The 24,306-nt window shown below is 47.7% G+C and overlaps 1 protein-coding gene across 13 annotated transcripts in view; it reads right to left on the bottom strand.

Moving 5' to 3' along the window:
* The window catches only part of FGFR2 (fibroblast growth factor receptor 2), a 127,720-nt gene that overhangs the window by 39,179 nt on the left and 64,235 nt on the right, over positions 1 to 24,306 (bottom strand). For 9 of the 13 annotated variants that reach the window (XR_010838801.1, XM_067024510.1, XM_067024509.1 and 6 more), the window contains 4 exons: positions 14,704 to 14,894; positions 12,031 to 12,175; positions 9,754 to 9,956; positions 274 to 425 (listed from right to left, as the gene is read on the bottom strand). Coding sequence is in view for 12 of the 13 variants with exons in the window: in XM_067024510.1 (XP_066880611.1) it covers positions 274 to 425; positions 9,754 to 9,956; positions 12,031 to 12,175; positions 14,704 to 14,894 (691 nt within the window). In the remaining variant the exon portion in view is untranslated. The remainder of the gene's footprint in view (positions 1 to 273; positions 426 to 9,753; positions 9,957 to 12,030; positions 12,176 to 14,703; positions 14,895 to 24,306) is intronic. The other 4 variants (XM_059052999.2, XM_059053000.2, XM_067024516.1 and 1 more) reach the window with 1 other exon arrangement.

Below are 24,306 nucleotides of genomic sequence, written 5' to 3'. Positions count from 1 at the left end.
GTACCATTTTGTTTGGGGATCAGCCATGGCTTAGTAGCTCTGTTTTAAAAGAACTATTAAAAGAGAGAGAGAGAGAGAGAGAGAGAGAGAGAGAGAGAATTAGTGCTTTGTTTTTCTTAGAGTTGGTTATTTAGATACAATCTTACCCACTCCTGTTGACATAATCACAGCAAGACCTTGGCAGTTAAGGGTAATAAAAAGAAAATGTCAGCCCAATAGCCCCCTTTTATACGTAAGTCCCCATTCAGGGATGCGCCCCACGGAAGTACGCACTTATCTCTTGGAAACTCCCACTTTGGATCTTCTGGCAGCTCGTACTCGGAGACCCCCGCCAGCATGGGGGTGTCTGCTGCTGAGGAGAGGCGAGTTGTAATCCTCACCAGTGGGGTATTGGAGTTCATGGAGGAGCTGGACTCAGCAGAAACCTGGATACAAAATACAAAGACACAGATGTAATCCTGGCTCCACCTGAGAAGGCTGGAAGCCGGCCAGAGCCCCGCCAGCCAGTCAGCTCTTAGAAAGGTGGGAAGGTGAGGGCTGGTCAAAGTCGTGAATTCAGGACCAAAACCCTGGATTCCAACTCCTCTGTCTTCCCATCCATGCAGTATGTGCTAGATTTCATCCAAATTACATGGTCCTAAGGCCAGGTTTCCAAACAACAGTTTTAGAGAGCGCCTGACAAAAAAAGTCTTCTTTCTGTCCTAATTCCTCAAGATAATCACTTGAGGACATAAGAGACAGACCCCATGGGCCTCATTCTTGCCTCTTTCCCTGCGCCTGGACCGGAGCCTCAGATTATCAATCTCCTGCCCGTAGACCAGCAGGGCTGGTGAATCAATGCTGTGCTTATGAGATTCCATAAAAACTTCTGGCAAGTCCGCCCCTCAGTCAGCTCTATCTTTTGAAATGTAAGCAGAATACCTCAAGGAACTAGCTCTAGGATTTGAATGTGAAAAGCATTCCAGTAGCTCCACGTGCCTTTATTCAAGGTAACCAGAGACCCAGGCACTGGGGACCACTATCTGCTCCTCCCTAGTCCTTCTGGGAACTGGTAGATGCCCAGGCCATTCGGAGAAAATCAACTGCCTCTTGTCAACTTCAGTTTCAAAAACTAGTGGACGAAGAGTCAAGGGAAGGAAAAATACCTCTTTATCCACAATCTCGTGGGAAAGCTCCTCTCCCCCCGGGAAACCTGCAGGGCTTCACTGAGTTTTCTCATTTCCTCTAATCCATTATAGTCTGCATTGGATAAAATGGTTATTCCTTAAATATATCATCTTCCCTGTGCTGGTTTCTGTAAAGGAAAACACCATCACGGGCTGCCTGACCACCACCTTATTCCAAACCGTGAACAAGACTCTGGCCCGAGAGAGCTGGAATCTGGGGTTTGCCGCAACCCCTCAAACGTGGTTCTGTCCCCTGCGTGACTCTGCCCACGTCGACCCTTCTTCCCAGCTGTGCTTGCAAACACTTTTTACACCAAGGTGGCAAGGACCAAGTAAAGATGAACATATTCAATGGGGTGAACTTTCAAGGTGGAGCCTGGACCATGCCCACAGGGAGCCAGAGGACCGTACTGTCCTGGGAACATCCTACTTAAAAAATGTGGATTCTCTCCTTTTTAAACCCAGACTGCCCTTAAAAAGCACGTAGGAAACCTGAGAAGATGTCCAAGAATGGATTCGGAGGGAATCATTTTAGGAATAGGAAGTTGGTTTTAGTATTAATATCAAGAAGTAGGCAATTTTTAACACAGAATTTCCATTATCTTTTTAAATGTACATGAAAACATTTCTGAGCCTTTTGAGCAGTCTTTTGTCAAAGGCTGTTATCCCTAAATTTTTTTTTTTTTTTTTTTTTTTTTGCGATACGCGGGCCTCTCACTGTTGTGGCCTCTCCCGTTGCGGAGCACAGGCTCCGGACGCGCAGGCCCAGTGGCCATGGCTCACGGGCCCAGCCGCTCCACGGCACGTGGGATCTTCCCGCACCGGGGCACGAACCCGCGTCCCCCGCATCGGCAGGTGGACTCTCAATCACTGCGCCACCAGGGAAGCCCTCCTAAATTTTATTATACAGACAGTATGATCGATGTTTATTCACTGTGCACGTAGTAAATAATTTTTTTTTAAGGAACTGAACAATCATTAATTTTACAGCTGAGAGGGGCCTCATGAATAGATATGGTTCTAAGAGGCTGAGGCTTCACACCCAAGTGTCTGGGCCACAGAGGCAAAACAGCAGAAGCGAAAAGAAAAAGACGAAAAGCCCGTGGAAACAACCTCCGCAGTGCGCTGACCAGAGCTGCAGGGCCCGCCAGTAACATCCTCAAGATCTCCACAGCCTTCACTGACCACATGTATATGTCTTGAGCTCCATCTGCAGAGAAGGGTTCAGAAAGATTCAAGGAATAGGTTGGGCTAAAAATAATTCCCCAAATCCTAACGCCCTGCGTCGGTTTGGAGCTATGGATGCAAAAGGAGACTGGTGTTCTCAGAGACAAAAAGGTCTCCCACATGAAGAAGCAGAAATCACCACTCATTGCAGTGGGAACCGGGCTTGAAGATGACAGGCAAGAAGATTCGGAACAGCAGTCAAAGTCAGCCTGGCAATGAGACAGTTACAGGCCCCAACCAGACGAGGGCTGGCAGATTTCACAGACGAACACCCCCTCCAGGGCCAGCAGGTAGCCCTCCTTGCTGGACCGCAGGGTGGCCAGAACTCCTGTGCATGGTGTGCTGGGATCGTGGTGAGGGAGAAACCCCTGGGGTGGTGATGCGGGGAGCAGCTCTGGGTGAAGAGGCCCGTCTGGCCTTCCCTGCCATGTCCTCACAAATCACACGTGGTTGAGGCTTCAGGACACAACATAGAGGAGTAGCCTTCCCATGGCAAGGTGTGAGGACACAGGCACTGAAAACAAGCCTCGGGAAGGATATATAAGAGCCTTAGCCATGGTCACCTTTGGGGAGAGAGATTATAGGACGTTGAGGGACGGGGTGGACTGTGTCTTATTTCAGAACTTCCGGAACCATCTGACTTTCATTCCCATGCAAATGTATCTCTGTTACGTTCTAGGAAAACAAAGCACTTTTCTTTAATGACAAAAATATTTTTAAGAATAAAGAGGATTGGGCTTCCCTGGTGGCGCAGTGGTTGAGAGTCCGCCTGCTGATGCGGGGGACGCGGGTTCGTGCCCCGGTCCGGGAGGATCCCACGTGCCGTAGAGCGGCTGGGCCCGTGAGCCGTGGCCGCTGCGCCTGCGCGTCCGGAGCCTGCGCTCCACAACGGGAGAGGCCACAACAGTGAGAGGCTCGCGTACCGCAAAAAAAAAAAAAAAAAAAAAAGAATAAAGAGGATCTGGACTGAGGCATGGCACTGGGGGGGAGGAGGGGGGAAACTGGGCATATGCTTAAAATATACTGACTTCTAAAATGAGTTAAAATGACGCGATCGCTGCTGTCAGCCCTTCCCTGGGCTAGAGGCTGGGTGTTGGGGCGTCTCTGCGTCCTTCTGTGTGGGTACCGAGTGACCTCCCCTAGCCAAGCAGCCAACCCTGGCTGGTGCCCTTCCCCTGCGAACTGTTTATAATGTGGGACCGTGGGCCGGTGGCGGCATCCTGTCCAAGGTCACCACCGCGGGCTGTGGGCGCCCTGTTCCAGCAGTGACGGTGAGAGCTTCAGCAGGTCACCTGACGTTCCTCGGCTCAAGTCTCCTCACCTGTTAAAGGGAGACCGGAACAGTTCCCACATCACAGAATTACAGTGATGGTAAAATAAGGTCACACCCATGAGGCATTTGGTGCCGCCGAGCCTGGCGCTTGCTGAGAGCTCAGTTCACTTTCGCTTACCAACCCCACAATGGTTCCTCTTCGCATGTTTTTAGAGTCCTCTGCTGCTCAGATCCAAGGGAGCTTAGATGGCCCCTCCCGCTGGGAAAGCCCAAGGCTGTTCTGTGTGTGAGGTCCTGTGACATGGTGTGCAGTCGGGGAGAGAGAAACCCCACCGGTGTTAAGGGCAGGACTTGCCTTAATGGTTTGAAAGACCAGATCCTCTGCGCACAGCCAGGATGCGCCGGGGCTCCAGTGAGCAAAAAAGCAAACCCCAGAAATTAAGGACCCAGGAGTCAGGGCACGGTCCCAGGGCAAGAGGAAAGCTGGAGAGCAAGGAAGGCCTCATGACAAACAGGCCTTAGAGGCCACTTCAGAAAGAAAAACGAAACATCCAGTCAGAAGTTAACTGCTCTGCGGCTAACCTGTGACCCCAAAGGAATCTTTGCCCACAGACCGTGACAAAAGTTCACACCCATATACATCTTCCTCCACAAACAGATTGTCTCCAACAAGGTTTTAAGGTGAGAGCTTTGAAAATGGAAAACCTTTCCAAACTTAGTTGCTGTCACTATGATTAAAGTTATGGAAATTTTGCTCACATTAAGTGTAGAGGTTTAGATTCCATGTACAGATCTGGAAAATACTTTTGTAAAACACACAAAGAGAAAAAAGGTAAGAAAATGCCCCAAGTGTAAGAAACGACAGAATTCAATCACTCTGTCTGTGGACGTATATCTTAATTTTTCCTCCATGCATTTTTTACTATGCTTTTAAAATCCCCTCTGAGACTGTAAAATATGACTGGCTTTCTCTTCACTCCATTTTACTCTGCCTGCTAACGTGTTTGCAGGGCTGGCACGACCCCTTGCAGGCAATTCCTCCATGGAACACCGTGTTTCTGGAGCTTCTCTCCTTTGGACCACACTCCTTAAGGAAATCCACTCTCCACCCCTGAATCCTACTTCTGCAGCAATGTTAGATGATCACTTTTTTTTTTTGGCACAAAATCATAATCTTCCCTATCAGATATGCTTCTTCAATTCTGGGTTTCCTTTTTATCTAATTTTAAAATAGTCCATCGACAGAGATCATTTAGTTATGTACAACAATAAACATTAACAGTCTAAAACAAGCTCTTTTTTTCCCCACTCCCAAATCCTGGCAGGCACTTTTTTAGCATGTTTTTTCACAGTCTCAATTCAGCTTCCTCACTTTCCAGAATCTCTTTACCATAAATTCCTCGTGCCATAAATCAAGCCTTTAACTAAATGTGCTTTTTGTCTATTTCCACGGTACATAAAGGAGATTAAGCAAGGAAGCAGGGTATTTTTTTCTTTTCTTTTTAAAGGGCCACCGGGAAACTATGTTATCTTTTAATACTAGATTCAATTCAACAATGAGAGGGGGGCCCACAGAGAACAGAGCAGACAGAGGCACAGATGCCACAGGGAAGAGGTATGAATATTTGTGTGCTTGCTTATTCTGAGGACTCACAAATGGACCATAACCAGCCAGAGAAACTCTCTGACTCTCAGTCCACGGATCCGCATTCCCAGACCAAAGCACAAGGTCCTGGAGTTAACACTATAAGTTTGCTGTAAGCCCTGCCCATCACTCCCCAACGGCAGGCAAAATGCCTTCACCACCTCAAGCTGAAATAAAGGTCCAAGGGGTGTGGGGATGGGATTTTTTTCCCTTCCATAACAAATTTTAGGTAAAGAGGCAGGGTAGTTGACCTGGTACACACTTTTCTCCCTTAGCAAGTCTCCGTCTCCCCAGACCTCCTCCCAGGACTCTCCAGGGTAAACCTATCAAACCCCGACCGGCTGGTCTTCCTAGGAGATCGCACCCAGGTCCGAGCTTAGCCAAACTGTTGTGTCTTCTGGAAGCGGAGAGGAGAGAATGGCCAAATGGGGGTTGGGAGGGCCAGGCGCCCACACAAAAGGGCAAATTCCAGTTAAACCATCCATGACCATCTAATTACCCACATGCTTTCTGGAACTGGCGAGGTTTCATTAGACCACTTGATTGACCAAAATACAGAGAATGTTCCGAGATCACGCTGTTTAACTGCTAGGTAGTAAATGAGCTTCTAGAAGTGGGACTGCCCTTCACGGAGTTCGCCATGTTTCATAGCCATTCATACCCACAGCCCCGAGAACTGGCTTCTGAATCACACACGCCATCTTTGTCCTGCTCATGTCCCTGGGAATGTGCCATCTGCCTCCAAGACATTGTTATAAAACATGACCTTGACAGCCCTTGATTTTTCTCTGGCTTTCAACCTATCTGTATCGGCAGCCCAAGAGGGTGAAACTGAAGTCTGAAAAAAAAAAAAAAAAACCAACCAAACAAACCTTCAGCCCCTTCTGAGATGCTGGTGGTGGTGAGACAGCATGAGCTATACCCATGTGTATGTCCCCACCCAGGAGCTGTGTTTCTCTGTTTATGGAGACAGTTGAATCTCCATCATACCCATGTCTGGCTCCAGAGAAAGAGGCTGCTGTGCTCCCTGAAAAACCAATTCAACAAATGCAGCGAGGCTGCTCGCCTCCTGAACAGACGTCCTCAATTCCTTCACACCCCTCCCTGCCCCCACTCAACCAATTTGTGCAAAACGCAGGAAGGGTAGCCCTCCCTGTAACTCACGATGTGCAAGGAAGGCTTCATGAAGGCCACGCCGTCCACCAGCAGCCCTGGAAACCTGTACAAGAGCCGACAGGCTCACGCAGACACCCCTCTCTGGACTGGCTTTTGCTGGTCCCCTTGCCTGAGCCCCAGCTCAGAATGTGGGAGGACCCCCGTCAAGGAGAACCAGGAGATGCCCCGTGCTACCCACCTCCCCCCGGACCTAAAAGTTGTTTCTCTTTCCCCAAACATCAAAAGGCATAAAGAGTCTCAAAAAAAATTCATGGTCACTGGGAAATGATCACAAGGAATTTCTTCTTAGGTACTGGAGAAAAAGTATTTTTGTCTCAAAAACAAATAAACTCAAATGTCTGTCTTACACTGTTAAGTCCGGTACAGATTAGTAAATGTCAATTAAAAAAAATTCACAGTAGGATAAAAAAATTGTTTTAACCTTCTCTTGTTCTAAAAAGGGAGCAATGATTGATGGAGTGAGATGTGGTCTGTGCACCTCCGGGGAGGGGCGAGGGTCAGGGCCAAGAAGATGAAATTCGGACTCACCACAAAGACGCAGAATGCTACCGTGTGATAAAGAGGGCCGGGCACATGCAGCGTGACAGGTGCCTAGCAAATGCCTAGGAAAAACCCATCCCCTGAGACGTCTGATCACAGGCTCACCTGTGGCCAGGTAAAGGTATGCCTGGCATCCCTGTGGTATGCTCTCCGTCATCAACACAGCTGCCGGCCCTTCTGGGGCTTTTCATTCCAGCTACAGTCCAATAACCCCCTTTTATCCAGCTACCTGATAAGCGTCTCCTCCACCAAAGGGGCTGTGCTTATTATGGACCAATCGCTCTTTGTGAAGAATCAGTGCATCCCATATGAGCAGCTGAGATGTGTTAACATTTCCCCAAATAAACTCCCAGAGATTTATTTTTCCAGGGAACTGGTACTTGCCCACTTCGCTCTGCTTCTCTTACAGTACTCGACCTTACGGAAACACAAGGCAACTGCATCTCAAATGAAGGCCCCCAAATGACCTTGGAGCCACTGGCAAAGGGGACGGGCCACGTCTTATATGGAACCTGGGTTAGACTAAGCACACAGAAAATTACGAAGGAAGGAAGGAAGGAGGGAGGGATAAAAAAGGAGGAAGAGCGTGAATGTTCCCTTTAGTAACACAGGGGAGCAGAGGAGAAATGGCCAACTTAGGTGGAGATGACGATGAAGAAAGGCCAGTCAGCCAGAGGTAAATAAAAACACAATGAACAGAGTTGAGTCGAGGGGATTTTAAAGGCATCTGCCTCTTTTATATTAAATAAAGAGAAGAGCATTGTTAACAGCTGCAGAAAAAAAGATGATGAAATAATTACAGGACCATGGTCTAGCTACACCAAATGACACGTTTCCTCCAGAAGGTAACATTTTTCCCTATTAGAAAAAAAATAGTAATAGAGATGGGAACACCACTCCCTCTTTCCGCTCCCTGGAGCCAGGCTCTCAAGATGGTGGCCGTAAGAATGGCCCAGGTAAGGAGCAAGGGTTGGGGAGGGGTGGCTACATCACCTGAAGGTCACCAAAGGTACCATCTTGTAAGAGTCCCCTTAGGACTGGACTCTCCCAGAATCAGGCAAGTGGCCTCATCATCGCTGCCCTGGCCCCAAGGATGATAGTGGTACCATTTTAATAACAACAGAATTCTTGGAGGCAGGGGGACCAACGGGCACCCTTCTCCCCCACCCCAACTCTTAACACCACTTGAGCACTTGCCTGCACGTGACACATATTCCAAATGCTACCCTCAGCCTCCATGTAGAAAGACCTGCTTGAAACGTGGCTTCAAAGAAGTCAGCAAGGACCCATTCAGCCCGGAGTTCGGAGGTGGGCTGAGAACAGCGGGATCTGTGCTAAAACCGCTGCTGACCGAATGGTCCCTAATCCTTGCTAGGGCCTTGTCCAGAAAACGCCATCGCCACCTGAAGTCCCAGGAGGGACAGGGCTGGGACTAACCCAGAGTTGCTTGGAGTGCATTTCAGAATCACTGGAGGACTCGCTTAAAATGCAGGTTCCTGGTCCTATCCAAGACCTACTCAACCAGGATCTCAGGGGCTGAGGCTAAGGCATCTACAATTTCAACAAGCGCCCTGTAAATTCAACTGAAGTACACACTGAGTTAGGGCCATTAAGGTAGCCATCTTCCTTGCTGTTTCAAAAAACATGCCTTATCGGAACCAAGTGCCAAGTACTTCTGGAAACCCTGCCTTCACACCCGTTTCCCCTTTCCATCTTCGTAAGCGTGAGACAGAATCAGAGCACTGCCTGCTCTGTCAGCTCTGCAGGGTTTCGGCCTGAAGCAGAGGTGTAGGCTGCACCTTGCCGAGTCTGCCCAAAGCAAAAGTAAACCAATGGGGAGGAACACGCAAGGAAAAAGCACCGGGCTTCCCTGGTGGCGCAGTGGTTGAGAATCCGCCTGCGGATGCAGGAGACACGGGTTCGTGCCCTGGTCTGGGAAGATCCCACATGCCGCGGAGCAACTAAGCCCGTGAGCCATGGCCGCGGAGCCTGTGCGTCCGGAGCCTGTGCTCCGCAACGGGAGAGGCCACAACAGTGAGAGGCCCGCATACCGCAAAAAAAAAAAAAAAAAAAAAAGCACCCACCAAAGAGCGGGTGCGGGGTGAACAGCGATCTGTTCCCTATTCATTATAAAAGTCATTCCGCCACCGAATCCACAGCCACAATGTTAGTGCAAACAATATACTATAGGCATACGGTTCTATTTTAAGAATCAAAGAGGTGAAGCCAAAATTCAGTTCAGACAGACCTCATGGGGCAGTAGTTCGGTCACCTCCAGGGAACGATTTCTGACCTTGACTTAAAAAAAAAAAAAAAAAGTCTAAGAGAACTAGAGGGAGTCCCTTGCTTTCCAACTAGTGGCATGAGCTTGTCTCCAAAACAAGCGTTAGATCACAGGAACAAAAGGGGCTTACGCTCTGAAGAGAGCACCGAACGCACCAGGGCGCGGCCTCCTGGGTTATTTCCCGTCACGTGGACGAGCTCAGAGTCTTGCACCATGGCGCCTTCTCGCCCTTGGAGCTAGACTCGGTCGGCCCCACTGATACACCACGACGTGACCCTCCAAGCTCCAGACACTGATCAGACGGCCACGGAGAGGCCCACGGGAACCACTGGCACGGGGACACTCCCGGAAGTAGAAGATGGCGCGGAGGCAGAGGAAGAGACCCAAGAGCTGGCTGGGCGTGGGGGAGGGGTAAAGTTCTTCAAACTCTTTATCTACTTTCTGTTACCTGTCTCCTCAGAGGGATGCGCTTGGTGAGCTTGTGCACAGCCGGCTGGCTGCTGAAGTCCGGCTTCTTGGCTGTGTTCTTCATCCGGCACACGATGACCCCCACCACCATGCAGGCGATCAAGAAGACCCCTATGCAGTAAATGGCTATCTCCAGATACTCTGGGGAAGCTGTGATCTCCTTTTCTCTTACTGGAGCTGGATTGCAGATCACAGGAGAGGAACAGATAAGCAGGCCACAGAGTTAGGACACTGGACTGACGCATCCTGGCAGAACTACAGGAATCAACAGGCGATGACCATTCCCAGGGCAAGACGGGCTTCTCAATAGCTCAGTGCTGCCCGAGGGCGTGGGCTCCGGGCCAGACCTGCACCGCTTCCAAACGAAGGTGAATAACCAAGGGCTCCTCGCTTTACCACCGGGGCCCAGGCGGCCACTATCTCTATCCTCAACGGGCCTCTGCAATCTTGCGATCGTGGTGGACTGGCTGCCACCAAGTTACGAGGGGCAGGTTACGAGGTCCCATTCTATTAGACATTGGGGCAGAGTAAGGCAGCCAGCCACAACCTCAACAAAAGGACAGTCGTCCTCCTTGATGGCCTCTGAGGCAAACCGTTAAACAATTCTTAAATATGAACGATGCCCTCTTCTATTTCTAAAGGAATGGTGCCTCAGTCTCATTTGGGTAAGCTCTTCCAAAGGAAGTTGCGACAAAGTCACTGACCCAGGTGAACACAGTTCCATAGGACATGAGATAAATATTCATCTAGTAGGCCGGACTGAAGAAGGTTCAAATTTCTTAATATAGTCCAGTAGATTATTCAACTAAACAAACAAATGCATTTAATATAAAGACTGAATTGCTTATAATATAGAATCATTACGTCCATATGATAAAAAGCTTGTAACATTCCTTCATCAATAACCATTTAAATTTTTGTGTATCTTGTTATACTGATGTCACTGCAACTTTTCTCTTAAAGGAAAAATAGAGATAGTGTCGCACGTGAGGATACATATAGTCACTTAAGTTAGCACATTCTTATACCAACTTCCAATAACGTCTGCTCCCTCCTTAGTGCTTAACGGTCAATCGGTCAATCGACAAGCAGTGTATTTCCAAGTAGTATTTTTCTCAAACTGCATTCTTAGTTAATGTGCTTATACTGTTAGGCAAATTGGTTAAGAAGTGCCAGTCAGGCACTTGCAGATTGCAGTACCGCAAGTAAAAGCAAGCTCAATACAAGAGGCATCTCATTGTCTCAGAGCACATATTCACAGAGCAGATTCACAACAAAAGGAAAAACGAATGCAATGGCATTATTTAAAGCTTATACATTTGAAACAGAAAACTATTTGCAAGACAGTCAAAACTCTTAGCAGCACAGCACAAAACGAAATGCTCAATTTATTTTTACTAGATATAAAATAAGCATGCAGGTAGGCACCGCACTTTAAAAATAAGGAATTAATAACTGGAGTGGAACATTATGAGCTAGCAAACCATAGTCTATGCAGTTTCACAAAGGAAATGACGAAGAGACAGATGCATTAAAGGAGATAGTAATTATCAAGAAAGCTTGACTAGGATAGAGATGTCGGTTAAAGATTCAGACAGCAGCAAGGTTCAGGCAACAGGGCTTCAGTGATGTTGATTTCTCTGTAGGGTAGAAATAACATCAAGCCCAAGAGGGCAAGAGCATGCTTTGTAGTAAAAGCAAACTGAGAGTCGGTTCCATTCCATCATGCAGCAAGCCACCGGTCCCCCAGGTAGGTAACACACTGCTTCTGTACACCCTACGCACGGGGGTGCTTCTCCCCGGGCACCTCAACACACACCCATCTATTTACATCTTGTTAAAAATAGAAAGCAGAACCAAAGTCATAAAAGTACTTATGGGATTTTAGCAAAAGGGAATTTGACATGAGAAAAAATTACTTTGGATTTTACAAAGTAATTTCAACTTCTTCCTTAAAAGAAAGGGGGATGGGTAAATCTATACATTGACCCAATGACTCACTAAAAATATAAGATCCCTTCGGGTTTGAAGGGTGAAATTTCACTTGATCATAAATGTGAGGGTGGGATCTCATTGTGAGTGAATTTTCCAAGACAACTTTCTTATCCCTGGGGGATAATTTTTAAACATTTAAAAAACTCTTTATGCAAAAGGGGAAAAGGGGCCATTTCTGAGAACAGAAGCTGTGTTAATTTTATAGCAATCAACCAAGAGGAGGAAAAAAACCATGGAGAGAAAGAGCAGTATATACCTGGCAGAACTGTCAACCATGCAGAGTGAAAGGATATCCCAATAGAATTACCCGCCAAGCACGTATATTCCCCAGCATCCTCAAAAGTTACATTCCGAATATAGAGAACCTCAATTTCTTTGTCCGTGGTATTAACACCGGCGGCCTAGAAAACAAGGAAAGCAAGAGAGAAGGCTAGACGACACAGGAATGATTGTGGAGGGGGCCATGGAACCATGAGGCGTCGCACCGGGGGCTCCGGAGGGTACCGGCCACCGGAAGATTCCGATTGCAGCCCATCCACAAAGCCCACAACCAAGAGAGACTGAGCGACACGGAGCAGCTCACCTCCACAGGCCCGTCACCACACTGGCTTCACCACCTAGACATACATGCATGCGATCAAAGGCATGGAAAAATCAACCCACAGAGATCCATTCTCTTGGCCTTTTTGCTTTGCTTTGCTTTGGATATAGGGGTGATTTTCCAAAAGTATGGCACCCAAAAGTCCAAGTTGGGTTCTGGTTCTGTTGGCTGCAGACTCCCACCTCGAAAAAAAGGATAGTTGTGTCTAAACTGTCGTGTCGTAAGACAGCACACCACAGATCAGCCCAAGTGGACACCTGGCACCTCCTACCAGGCCTGTGGGAACTAGCAGGGTGTGTGGGACTTTGTGCTGGTTAGCAGGCTCCGGTTCTTTTTACTCCTGGGTAACCATCTCGACATAACGTTGCATTGAAAGAAAATGGAAGAAGGCATGATCTTGGTAGCAAAGAAACCGGACTCTTTTTTTTTCTTTTCTTAATACAAACATTTGAATGTGAGTCATGACAGATCGAGAAAGGCAACCTGCTGTCTTCAACAGCAGCCAGGAGTACATTTACTCACTCAGACGGAACATCCTTGAATTGGGATAACAAAGTCAAGGACGGTATTCCATAAGTATCAGTTACGCAACCAAGAAAAGGATGCTCTGTTGAACCAATTATATATCGTGCCAGTGTTTCTTTCAAAACGTGGGGCAGAGGAGGTATGAATTCTGCTGCTATGCAAAGGCCACAAATTCAACAGGCATGTGCCGCTGTGTGTTTACAACGGTGCTGATGCGTAGTAATGATGGGAGACGTGCAGCCCCAACGAGATAAACCAGAAGGAACAACTTAAAAACTGGGTGGGGGTGGAAGGTAATCTTTAGAAGAAATTAGAGCAAGCGCTTTGAATATTGTGGGCATTTTTCCATGGCTGCTGGCATCATACCAGCTGCATCACCAAAGAAAGATTATGATGAATATACCAAGACCTCAGAGTCATCCTATAAGCTGCCTGCAGCCTCCCAAAGCATCAAGTCTTTTCAGCTTCTATATCCAGCCTTCTTTAAAACAAAACCAAAAACAAAACAAAAACAAAACAAAAACGTTGTTACCTTGCTGTTTTGGCAGGACAGTGAGCCAGGCAGACTGGTTGGCCTGCCCTATATAATTGGAGACCTTACAAATATACTCCCCGGCATCCGCCTCAGTCACATTGAACAGAGCCAGCACTTCTGCATTGGAACTATTTATCCCCGAGTGCTGGAACAGACATAGGAGAACAATATAATGGCCAACCAGGAAGGACTTCACACTACCTAGGGTCCCACCACCAACACACCGCAGAAAAACAACCTCCATCTCATCTAAACAGCGACGTCAAAGGGCTGTGGGTTTAGAAGGAAGCAAACCAGTCAACTAGTGGACAGCAGAAGTGACCCGGTGGAGAGGGGAGGAAAGGTGGGATCGACCCCCCTGCAGAGGGTCCACAGTTTCACAGGCTGGTCATCTCTTTCCAGCTCTTTGGATCCTTGGTGTTCTCAGCGGGAGAGAACACTTCATTGGTTTAATGCTCTGAGTTGAGCTTCCTATGGTCCTACTGGAAGACCGTTCTTTTAAAGGACATTCGCTACGAGCAGCTCAACGTGGGAGACGTGGCAGGCAGTGCACTCGGAAGCATTTGTACAGACTTAACTGCTGCTTGCTACCACCATCTTGAAGAGCAAGACAGATCTAAAAAATATAAAGAGGCTGGTGCTATTAAAACAAGGTCTTGCACGGAACCAAATAAGAACTACGAGGGGAAAGAAAGTTTCCTTGTTCAACGTTACATGAGTGCAGGAGTACCTTCTCAAGCTCATCACCGAAACCACGGGTGAACGAACTTCAAAGGCTAAGGGGTCTCTCTTAAAAGGAAGATCTAAATTGTTTCTAAAAGGTGGCTACGAAAATGTGATCCTAACATCCTATTAAGAGATATTAAGAGAAAACAACATCAGTGTAACAATAAACGTTGGTACAACGCGCCTCGAGTTTACGAAGCTTCCCAGCTACTTCATCCCATTTACTCCGCATAACGCCCTGTAGGGGAGATATTACCACTTCTACAGATGTGCAGCTAAGCCTAAATGTCCCACCTAAGACCTCAGGGCCGATAAATAGCTCAACTATTCTGACTCCAGCTTTGGCAGTCCTCCCCATACCCCGTCTCCCTTCTGAGGCGTTATCAGCAAGCCTGATGACCTGCTAATTCTTAAACACACCCTGTGCTGGACACGTAAGAGAGTCGTCTTCTCTCTAATCCAACGGGAAGCCAAAGCACCTGTGGCCGAAGCCATTGGGGAGACCCCGGCCGTGGGCGTCTTTGGATTCAGAACGTGCTCACCTTCAGAACCTTGAGGTAGGGCAGCCCGTCGGGCCCGTATTTACTGCCATTCTTCTCCACGTGTTTGATCCACTGGATGTGAGGCTGGGCGTCGCTGTACACTTTGCAGACAAACTCCACGTCGCCTCCGACCACGGCGGAGGCGTTTGCCGGTAGTCCGGCCTGGAGGATGGGCCGGTGTGGCGATCGCTCTGGGGGGAGAGGGGTGGAAGGGGAGGCAGGGACAGGACGGCGGGGGGAGAGACGAACAAATAAGTTGTATTGTCCACAAGGCTGACCGTGAACTCAAGCCAAAAGGGCCTTGAGCCTGCTGGCTGACTCCTTTGAAATACCACCACAGCCCGACACAGGGCAAAAACGACTTCAAAGGAGACAGCTGGGGCGCGACCCCTGTGAAAGGAGTACTTATTTAGAAAACTGAGAGAAGAACTTACTACACCATGAGTCACTGGACGTCCGTGGCCACCTGACGAACAAGGGTTAAGATTTTATCCTGACAATCTAAAAGGCAAATGGCGGGGAAAAGAGTGCCTCTTCTCTCATTCCACTGGGGACACCCTCAGGAGCTCACCCTGGTCGTCAGCTTAACAATCCCAGGGAAGCGACAAGACTCACTTTAAGGTCGCCCCGAATTCCAAAATGGAGCCTATAGGCAGAGTCTCCCCGTGCATTTCCAAGATGCTCTGAGAAGGCTTCCATCCATTGTCTCAAAAAGAAAATAAACTAAAAACTAAGGCCCAAAGTTATGAACAAATGGTTTCACCTCTTTGCTGTGGCATTCACTCCATTTGGTCATTCTCTGTCCCATGCCCCCATTCACCTCCTCGATGAGTAGGTAAGCGTCACTGTACATCATCCCATGCTAGACGCACAGACAGACGTTCCTCAACTTATTCAGATGTGGCACCGAAAGAACAAAAAGCGACACTGGTTCCCAAACCCTGGCCATGTCTCAGGCTGTCTTAAAGGAGGCCCCACAGAGAAGAAGCCAGCTGTTACTTCCCACCTCCCTCCCTCACCTGCCTCAGTCTCTAGGGAAACTCTCCGCTTCAGAGGTGGTCTCTGCAGAAACCCTGTAGAGGCAACCACATCCAGGTGCAGGAGCAAACACACACCAGCTTCCTCAAGAATCAAGTAACAGACTAGCCTGCCGTGTGAACTTGTCCACAAAGGCACCATAATCACAGCTGCACTGGAACCTTCCTACACAGCAGCTCGGTCAAGAGTCACACACCCAATCATCCGTCCATTCACAAATATCACCCCATCCCCACCTACCTGTACGCAAGGGCCACCGCCCGTTTCCCTCTCCGCACTGTGGGTACCGCTGCCTTTACCCTCCAGCCTAAAACACCACCAAGGAAAATGAGGACAGGCCAACAGGCCCAACACAGCAAGGATGTCTCCATGCTGCGCCTAAGTATCCCCGCGCACGGGGCGGGAAACAGCCAATCAGCATGATGGCTACCTAAGCCTTTCTATATCTGGACTTTCAGATTAAAATGTCATTTAGTGGAATGTGTTGGACAAGAGCCAGACCATGTGCAAATTGATTTTACTGCAATAAGCCTGTTGCTGGTTGTAAAAACTTTAAAAAAAAAAAAGGGGGGGGGAGTGAAAATAGAAAAAAGAAAAAGTGCTGGCAATTACTCTGAGCACATTTCATTCCAGAATCTCCCATCACTTCACAGACACCTATATTTTTACATTAAAAAGATTTCAGATCCCCAAAGAAGTCATTCATTTTTCACAGTATCACCCACACAGGCTAATAAGCAAAGAGCCCAGCAGTCGAGGCTCCTAGTTTTTGTGGGCAGAAAAATCTCAAAGCTGGGATCCTTTCAAGCATCACTAGAAACACTCACTTCTTGGCTGAGACACCATCCTAGCGATGGGCCACTGTGAGCCTCCTGGTCCAGCCTGGCGGCCAGCTGGATGCTACAGGGACCTGCCAGCAGCTGGCAGGGACAGAGCTCTGGTTCAACCCCGGCTCGCCCCATCCACGTGAGAAGAACAGAATTAAGTCCACACACACTCTCCCCACCAGGCCTCCTCCCGAGAGATTTAAGCCCAAGGGGCACTGCCCTCCAGGCTGGACGCGGCCGGCCAAGCTCACAAAATAGGCGCCTTTGCACCTATCAAATACTGAGGTAGTTTACTCCTTTCCACGGGGAAGTGAATGTCAGGTATCAGTTCATTCTCTGGCTCAGTTTTCCAGTTTTGCGTGCATGTGTTTGCATGTTCAAAGATAAATATTTACAGTGGACCTAAATATTTACTCTCAGAAACAAAGGTACTATAAAATCTTAAATGTCATAAGCCAGATCAACTGAATTTCAAACCAAGTCCTCTTTCTTAAGCTTGCTTGTTTCTCATAAATCGTTTCACAAGCAAACACCGCGCATGTAATACCAAACAACGATGCCCGTGAACAGTGAGGTCTTTCATACGGCACGACAGCTCCAGCCTGCGCCAGCGTTCGGCAAAGAGCTTCGTCACCGGGGCAACACTGGCAGGGCCCACGACGGAGCTGCAGTCTTGCTTTACTTGTGGTCAGCGTGCTGCTGAGCTCTAGTTATTAAGTTATTCCATTGCTATCCGGACTATGTTCACCAAAAAAAAAAAAAAAAAAAAAAACCAAAAAAAAAAACAAAAACAAAAACCACCACCTTTGCAATGGTTTCATGTTATTGCATTTGCAAATTACAGCGCACCAAATGTTACCGCTTGCAGTCTTGAATTCATCCTTTCAAGTTTTCTCACCTTATTCAAAATAACCTCGTAGCCACCCCAACTCCCCCTCGGCCCTTTCTCACTTTGGGTACAAAAGCTGCAAGCTGGATCGCTCTGTAATCGAAACCTTACACCGCCTTCCAAAACTTATTACAGCTGCCTTCAGTATAAAATGAAACCTTAGAGAATGTTATTTAAAATGTTTTTAAAAAGTCAGTAGGCCTCATGTTTCGTTTCTCCACATCAGGCTTTGATTTCCTTTGCAACCTTATTCTCTGCCCTTAAACAAGTCAGAGAACGAGGCCTGAAACATCTTGGAAGAGGTCCCTGGATGCCAGCATCTGCTGAGCACGGCACTCCCCTTTCTCAGGTCCTTCAGTGACCACTCTTCCTTGTGTCCGTCAGACCCTTAAGAACAGGCATCGTTAGTGAGGGGATGACAGCAATTGGACTCCCGTTCTAACTTCTGAAAAGCTGGGCTGAAAGCAGGGTGCAGATGGCAGCTAGGAGCACAGGCTGGGTGGCAGCCCCCAGGAAGCGGGCAGCCCCTCCGAGGCCCGGCCCAGCGGGCACTTGGGAAGCACCGCGGGCACAGGGCAGTGACGGCGGGTACAAAGACCCTCCAACAGCGAACGTGTTCTCCTCGGCCCTGGGCCACACCAAAGCCCTGGGTCTGCAACTCTTCTGGGCAGCAAGCTGATATAAAAAGAAGAATTAGTCAGTGAATTATCTCTGGATGAGAGACTAAAACCCAGAGCTGGCCCATCTCCTGTTCTTCTGCGATAACAGAAGTCACATCTTCTCCGCCAGGAAGGATTTCGTTTTAGGCAAGGGTCTCTCACAGCATGTTCAACTCTCAGATGTTAGAGCAAACAGATTTTTCTCTTTACCGGGGGAGTGAAATACACATACAGAAAAGCTGACGAGCACCTCGCCTCTGTGTTTTTACTGAAATGTTTAAAAATACGTATTCTGGGTTCAGCAGGTTGCAGGGGCCAGTTCACGGGCCTGAAAGAGGATGAGAACTCTTCACAATAGAGATTCGAAGGTCCCTGCGTGAGCTCCAAATGAAGACAGAATGGAAGGCAGTGCAAAGGGCGTGGCTGCAGCCAATGGACAGTTGGCTGCCCTGCTGGAATGAGGTTCTACCAAATAAACGTGTAGTAAACACAGCCCGGAGTGCTTTAAACAACACATTCTCTCCCCCGCATTCTCTCTCTCACTCCCTTGTGTCAAGTGCTCCAAATGAGCCCGCTTTACCGAACCAGAAGGCCCAGCTGCTAAGAGTCTATAAACATCAGACGGCCTGTCTCCAAATCCTGCTCTGAAGCTATAGGACCAGGCGAGCAGGAAGAACACAGCCTGCTTCATTCCAAGGGCTAATTATCGAGAGAGAGAGAGAGAGAGAGAGAGAGAGAGAGAGAGAGAGAGAGAGAGAGAGAGAGAGAAAATACCTGAGTGACAAAGAATAAATCTTTGTTAATTGACCATTTGAAACTTTATAACATGCCCATCCTCTCCTGGACATAATAATACATTTGCTCATAAGAGATCTACAACTTTTGCTCTGACATGGCAAAGGCCATAAAAAATGTCCACCGGGCAGAGAGGCCTCCCGTACGGACTCAGTAAATACACATCCCGGGATCAGAAGCAGAACGAGCTTCTTAAATTACACCCATAATTAATCAAGCCCAGAGTCACGGGTTTCCCAGCACACGCGGATCTTCTAAGTATTTCTCCCCAAAGTTCAGCAGCGCTTGCAGCAAAGATCCATTTCAAAACCCCGCTCTCTGGCAGCAAAACACCAAAAGACTCCAATCACACCGCTTGCCCAGGACTGATCTGGAAACAGAAAGTCTGCTCCCGGGGCACCCATTCATTTAAGGAACGTGAAGAACCCTGCCTTCCCTGTCTTTAAATTAAAATCAAAATTCAATTACCTTTCCTCTAAAATGGCAGTTTCTTAGCAACTCCAAGGGGCTGAATAAGGAAAGAACATTCTGCGATTTAGAGAACAAGTGAAAACAACTGAGAATTCTTGTTTCTAAAGCCCAGCCTCCCTTTTTTCTCAAGAGGAGGCGGTGGTGGCTTTTGTTGCATTAAAAAAAAAAAAAAAAAAAAAAAAAAAAACGCACTAAACCAGTTAGCATGAGGCATGATTATTTGGGGAGCCGATCAAAGGCCTCTGAAGTTTGAGGGGCCCGGGAACCTGCTAAAGACCTCATGCTAATTACAATTAGTAGAATGAGTTCATTGTCTTGTCAAGAGTGTGCCAAATGCCCTCAAACCAGACAGGCTACATGTAGCTGGGTTCTGAGTTTTGTTTTCCCTAAGCTTCCTCCAGCCTCTAGAGACGGGCACAAAAGAAGGTCAGAACCAAAAGTGATCTGGAGGAAAAGGGACAGTTAGGATGTAGGATGAGAAGGAGTACCACAGAAGGAGTACCACATTTCTTTCTTTCTCGGACAGAATCAAAGAATGCGTAACCAGTATTTTGCTTGTCACCTTCTAGAACAGACTAGGGATGCTGGGTACCTGGAATTACTTTTAAAAAACAAAGGGGGCGGGGCGGGAAATGCATTTTGGTAGAAGGGGACTGGTTTGCTGCTCTTTCTTCATCCTGCACGTAGCCTCATTTTCCTCCTGCTTGGACATCTGACTCTGGAAGGTCTTGAGGAACTGGGCTGGGGATCCATCTTCCTCTAAAACATACATGTTTCTCGGCAGAGAGAGCAAAGTCTGGGGAGCAAAAGCTGCTTTGGGAAAAGCCAAAGTGTTTTCCCTCCAGCACAGAGGTTCGTCAGTGACTTATGGAGGCTGCACCATGTGAAATGCTAGAAGCAAAACACCACTAATTCCTTTGTGTTTGCTCGATGAGGTGGAGACGCAGGGTGAGGCGGGACGGCCTGGGAAGCCCAAAGCAGGCGGAGGCACAGTGCCTTCCTTAATTAATGTCATAGACGGCATTCTTTGGCTCGGAGTTGAGTGGCTTCTACCAGCTGGGTGTCAATTTAGGTCTTCTTGGGCAAATTACAGGAGCAGGGCCGTGTGTTATTTACACCCCAAATGCTTACGATGCCCTGATCTCTGTGCCTTCGAAAAGTTAAACTGGAACCGAAGACTCTTTGGCAGCCACAAAGGTGCGCCAATTTTAGGTTCAAAAATGCCCTTCTTTTTGTTAAAAGGAGACCTAGCTTTGGGATGATGAAGAAGTTCTGGGAGCGAGAGCGGTGGTTCCACAACAATTGTACTTAACGCCCCTGAACCGCGCACTTACACATGGTTAAAATGGTACACTTTATGTTATGTGTATTTTACCACAGTTGACAAAGAGAGAGAGAGAGAGAGAGACATGGCAAAGGTGACAATATCATAGAGTAAGATATAGTCCTAGGATCATGGAAAAGCTGCCTTCTCAATTAGTTAAGCATGTTTATCTTGTCCCATTGACTCAATGAAGGCTTTTCTCTCCTCTGACACAAAGACGCTGCACAAGGTCCCCCCCCACCCCCGCCCCGTATTGTGCTTGGTTTTCACGCTGATGCGAAACTCAGACATCAGGCTCCCGAGGCTCCCTCCTGAGGAGCTGGGGTAAACACAGCTGAGAGCAGTCACGCTGGGAAGCTCCGTCACGGAGCCTCAGCACCCTGCCACTTGCCATAGCGGGTGCAACGTCTCTCAGGAATGCAAGATTATCAGCTGGTGTCTGCAGGGCTGGGTTCCCTTCATGGGAAGAGTATGCTGGAAACAATTTTTAAAAGAGAGGAAAAAAAAAAAAAAAAGTCCAGGAATTAAACATACCCTCTTGTTACACAGGCAGAACTCTGATTTAGAATATCTTTTTCTCAAATGATTTGCAAAGAAGCTAAAAACCAAACCATGGAGGAGTCCCAAAGACAGCAGCGATCGGAATGAAGCTGTTTAGGGTGAAAATGTTGATCTCAAAAAAGATCCAGAAATAGGTCCTAGAAAAATATGCACCCAGGTGCCCAACCAACAGGTGTACGCAAAGCTTTTCAATGGAGCCTCTCTGGTCACTGGAAACTAAAAGATGAACACCAGTTAAATACCTAGCAAAAGGAGGATGATTAAATAAATTATACTCTGTTCACAACAGACAGCATACAGGCCACTAGGAAGAATGAAGCAAAGAGGTATGTACAGACGTGGAGAGATGTCCACGGTAATAATGTTGACAGTTTCATCAACTTTCACCATTAAAAAACCTGACTTCTAGAGGAAGTCCAGAAAAATCTATCATGCTAATCTCTCAGATGCCTTACTTTGCTCCCGGGGTGTGTCAAGCAGAGGCAAAAGCTTTTAGCCCATCTGAGCAAACAAGGAACGCCTCCCTTTGCTAATGAACCATAGGAGGAGTGGAACAATCACACCTCATTTGTTTTCTTAGAGGCAAACTCAGACCCTGAAAATAAAAGTGATTCTAGATAATTCCTTGCTATAAGCATCATCTAAAGAGAAGTTTCAAAATAGTCACCCAGGGCTTCCCTGGTGGCGCAGTGGTTGAGAATCCGCCTGCCGATGCAGGAGACACGGGTTCATGCCCTGGTCCGGGAAGATCCCACATGCCGCGGAGCAACTAAGCCCATGAGCCATGGCCGCTAGGCCTACGTGTCCGGAGCCTGTGCTCTGCAACGGGAGAGGCCACAACAGTGAGAGGCCCGCATACCGCAAAAAAAAAAAAAAAAAAAAAAAAGTCACCCAGATCACAAAAGACTCCAATATGAATTCTACGTCTCTTCTCACCATCCAAGGCAAACGGGAGGCCTCAGGCCAGCCTGCAACCCCGCTCACTGCCCACCGATCACTCAGTGATGGTTCACACACAGGATGGTTTTGTTTCTTTGGGCCAAAATGTAAAACGTAAAGGACTAAATCCTTCATTTTTCAGTCTCAGTCCAGAGTGTATGCGGAAGCAAATAAAATGAGGAATTCCTTTTCCATAAAAAGCACAACTTCCAAAAGATTCCTCCCAAATGATATGCGATGCTTATCTCAAAAAAGAGCACTTTCAGGCTGAGATGATAGAGAATATGTCTGGGGTGCCACCTGACCTGTGATTTGCACATTTATTTGGGATGGACAGAATTCCTACAGGCCTTGTTTGAGAGAATTCTCTAAGGGGGAGGCTCCAGCAGAAAGAAAGTGAGAGGAGAAGTTCTACCAAGATCCAGGAATCTCCATCCCTATTTATCGTCTTCTCACTGTGGCCGTTTGGGGTCTTTTGCACCGTGAGCTGAGAACCCCAAGAGGCCAAAGCACGTGTTTCATTCAACCAATTGTCCCAGACACCCTCTAGGCCAAGCACAGGATGCGCCATAGATAGAGGATTGATCATTACAGTACAACCAATAAAGACAATCCCTGTAGAATGCTCTGCTCTGTCTTCTCCCTCTAAACCAAGGCACTGACGTCCTCATCTCCTCATCCTCTCTTCTCAGAAGGAGAAACAGAAAAGCTTTCCCAGAGAAACACTAACATCCTCCCCCCATCCATCTCTTCCCAACTTCCAACCTGACTCTGACCTCACTATGGTGAAACTCTAAATGCTGCCTTTCCAACTCAAACCCGCTCTTGAACTTGGGAGCACACCCCTGTTACTATAGGTCATTTCTGCCCTACCTTCTCCTGACTGTGAAAATAAACCAAACACAAGACCTGAATGTAACAGCAGGGTGTTCTAAGGGAGGGAGAATCCAAAAAAAGCACTCTGGTGGAAGTATTTTTTTTTAAGGGGAAGAATTTGTTGGCATTTCTACACTCATCTTAAAGAGATTCAGCATAATATGTCTCAACGGGGGTCTTTTGTGAAAAAAGGTGACCGGTAATTGAAGCTGTATATATAAGTTTAGAGAGGAACTCGGAAGATTCCTTGCGTTAGAATTTGCAATATGTTAAGAACCACATACCCCCAAATATAAGCAACTCAGGTTGTTTTTCTATTATTTCAATTCAGCACATACTGATCAAAATCTTGCTAAGTTCTAGCTCAAATTACTGGGCACTCCGACTGCCACGGATGAATTTACATCTTCACGCCAAGCTTACCTGCCCAGAGTCTACAAGCAACAAGCTTTCTCTCCGCCCTCCGCGCCCACCTGAATTATTTCCAGCTACGACGAAGAGACCCTCTTACAAAATGCTCTTAAGTCATTCACTTGTCTGTAACGCTTCTACATCCTCTTTGCCCACACCATAGACTCAACGCCAAAGATCAGACAAGAGCTCAAATATTAGCCCTCACCCCAGTCACCTCAGTTAGGCCGGCTGCCAGAATCTAAAACAATCAATAAGGCTTCCTGCCTCAACTATGGAGCAGAGGGCAACTGATGGCTTGCAGAGAACATGGCAAATATGCTGATACGGCAGTTCTAACAGGGTCCCATCCAGGCCAGCGTGTGCCTGCTTCAACCCCAGGAGCTGGCACCCACAGGCATCAACTGCCCTCAATGCCCAGAAGGAGAAACTCTGAGCTGGTATCAGTCCTGCAGGAAAGCACTTTCTGCTGGTCAGTACATCTGGGGCTGATGTAGCCACCCACTGGCCAGCTTTTGCCCCTGAAATACCTGTTGTGAAATAGGTATAAAAAGCCACTCTGTAGCAACCAAAAAGCTCGTTAAACAGTAGCTACCAAAGGAAGTTTTGAAATCTGCGTCCTGAAGGAAAGGAGAGGACCAGCCACACCTTTAGCCAGGGCTGAGCTGAGTGTACACGTCTCGGCTTAGAGCTATGAAAGGAGGTGTGGGACCCCCTAATGACAGGACTAGAGATCACGAGTGGGTCCCATTATTTAAAAGCACTGCCCTCCTACCAAAGCATGCCATCCCCCATTTTACAGATGAGAAAACT

This window comes from Kogia breviceps, chromosome 2, assembly GCF_026419965.1.
Source record: "Kogia breviceps isolate mKogBre1 chromosome 2, mKogBre1 haplotype 1, whole genome shotgun sequence".
Classification (NCBI taxonomy): Eukaryota; Metazoa; Chordata; class Mammalia; order Artiodactyla; family Physeteridae; genus Kogia; species Kogia breviceps.
Note: the sequence above shows the minus strand (reverse complement) of the source record. Positions and strands in the feature narration are given on the sequence as shown.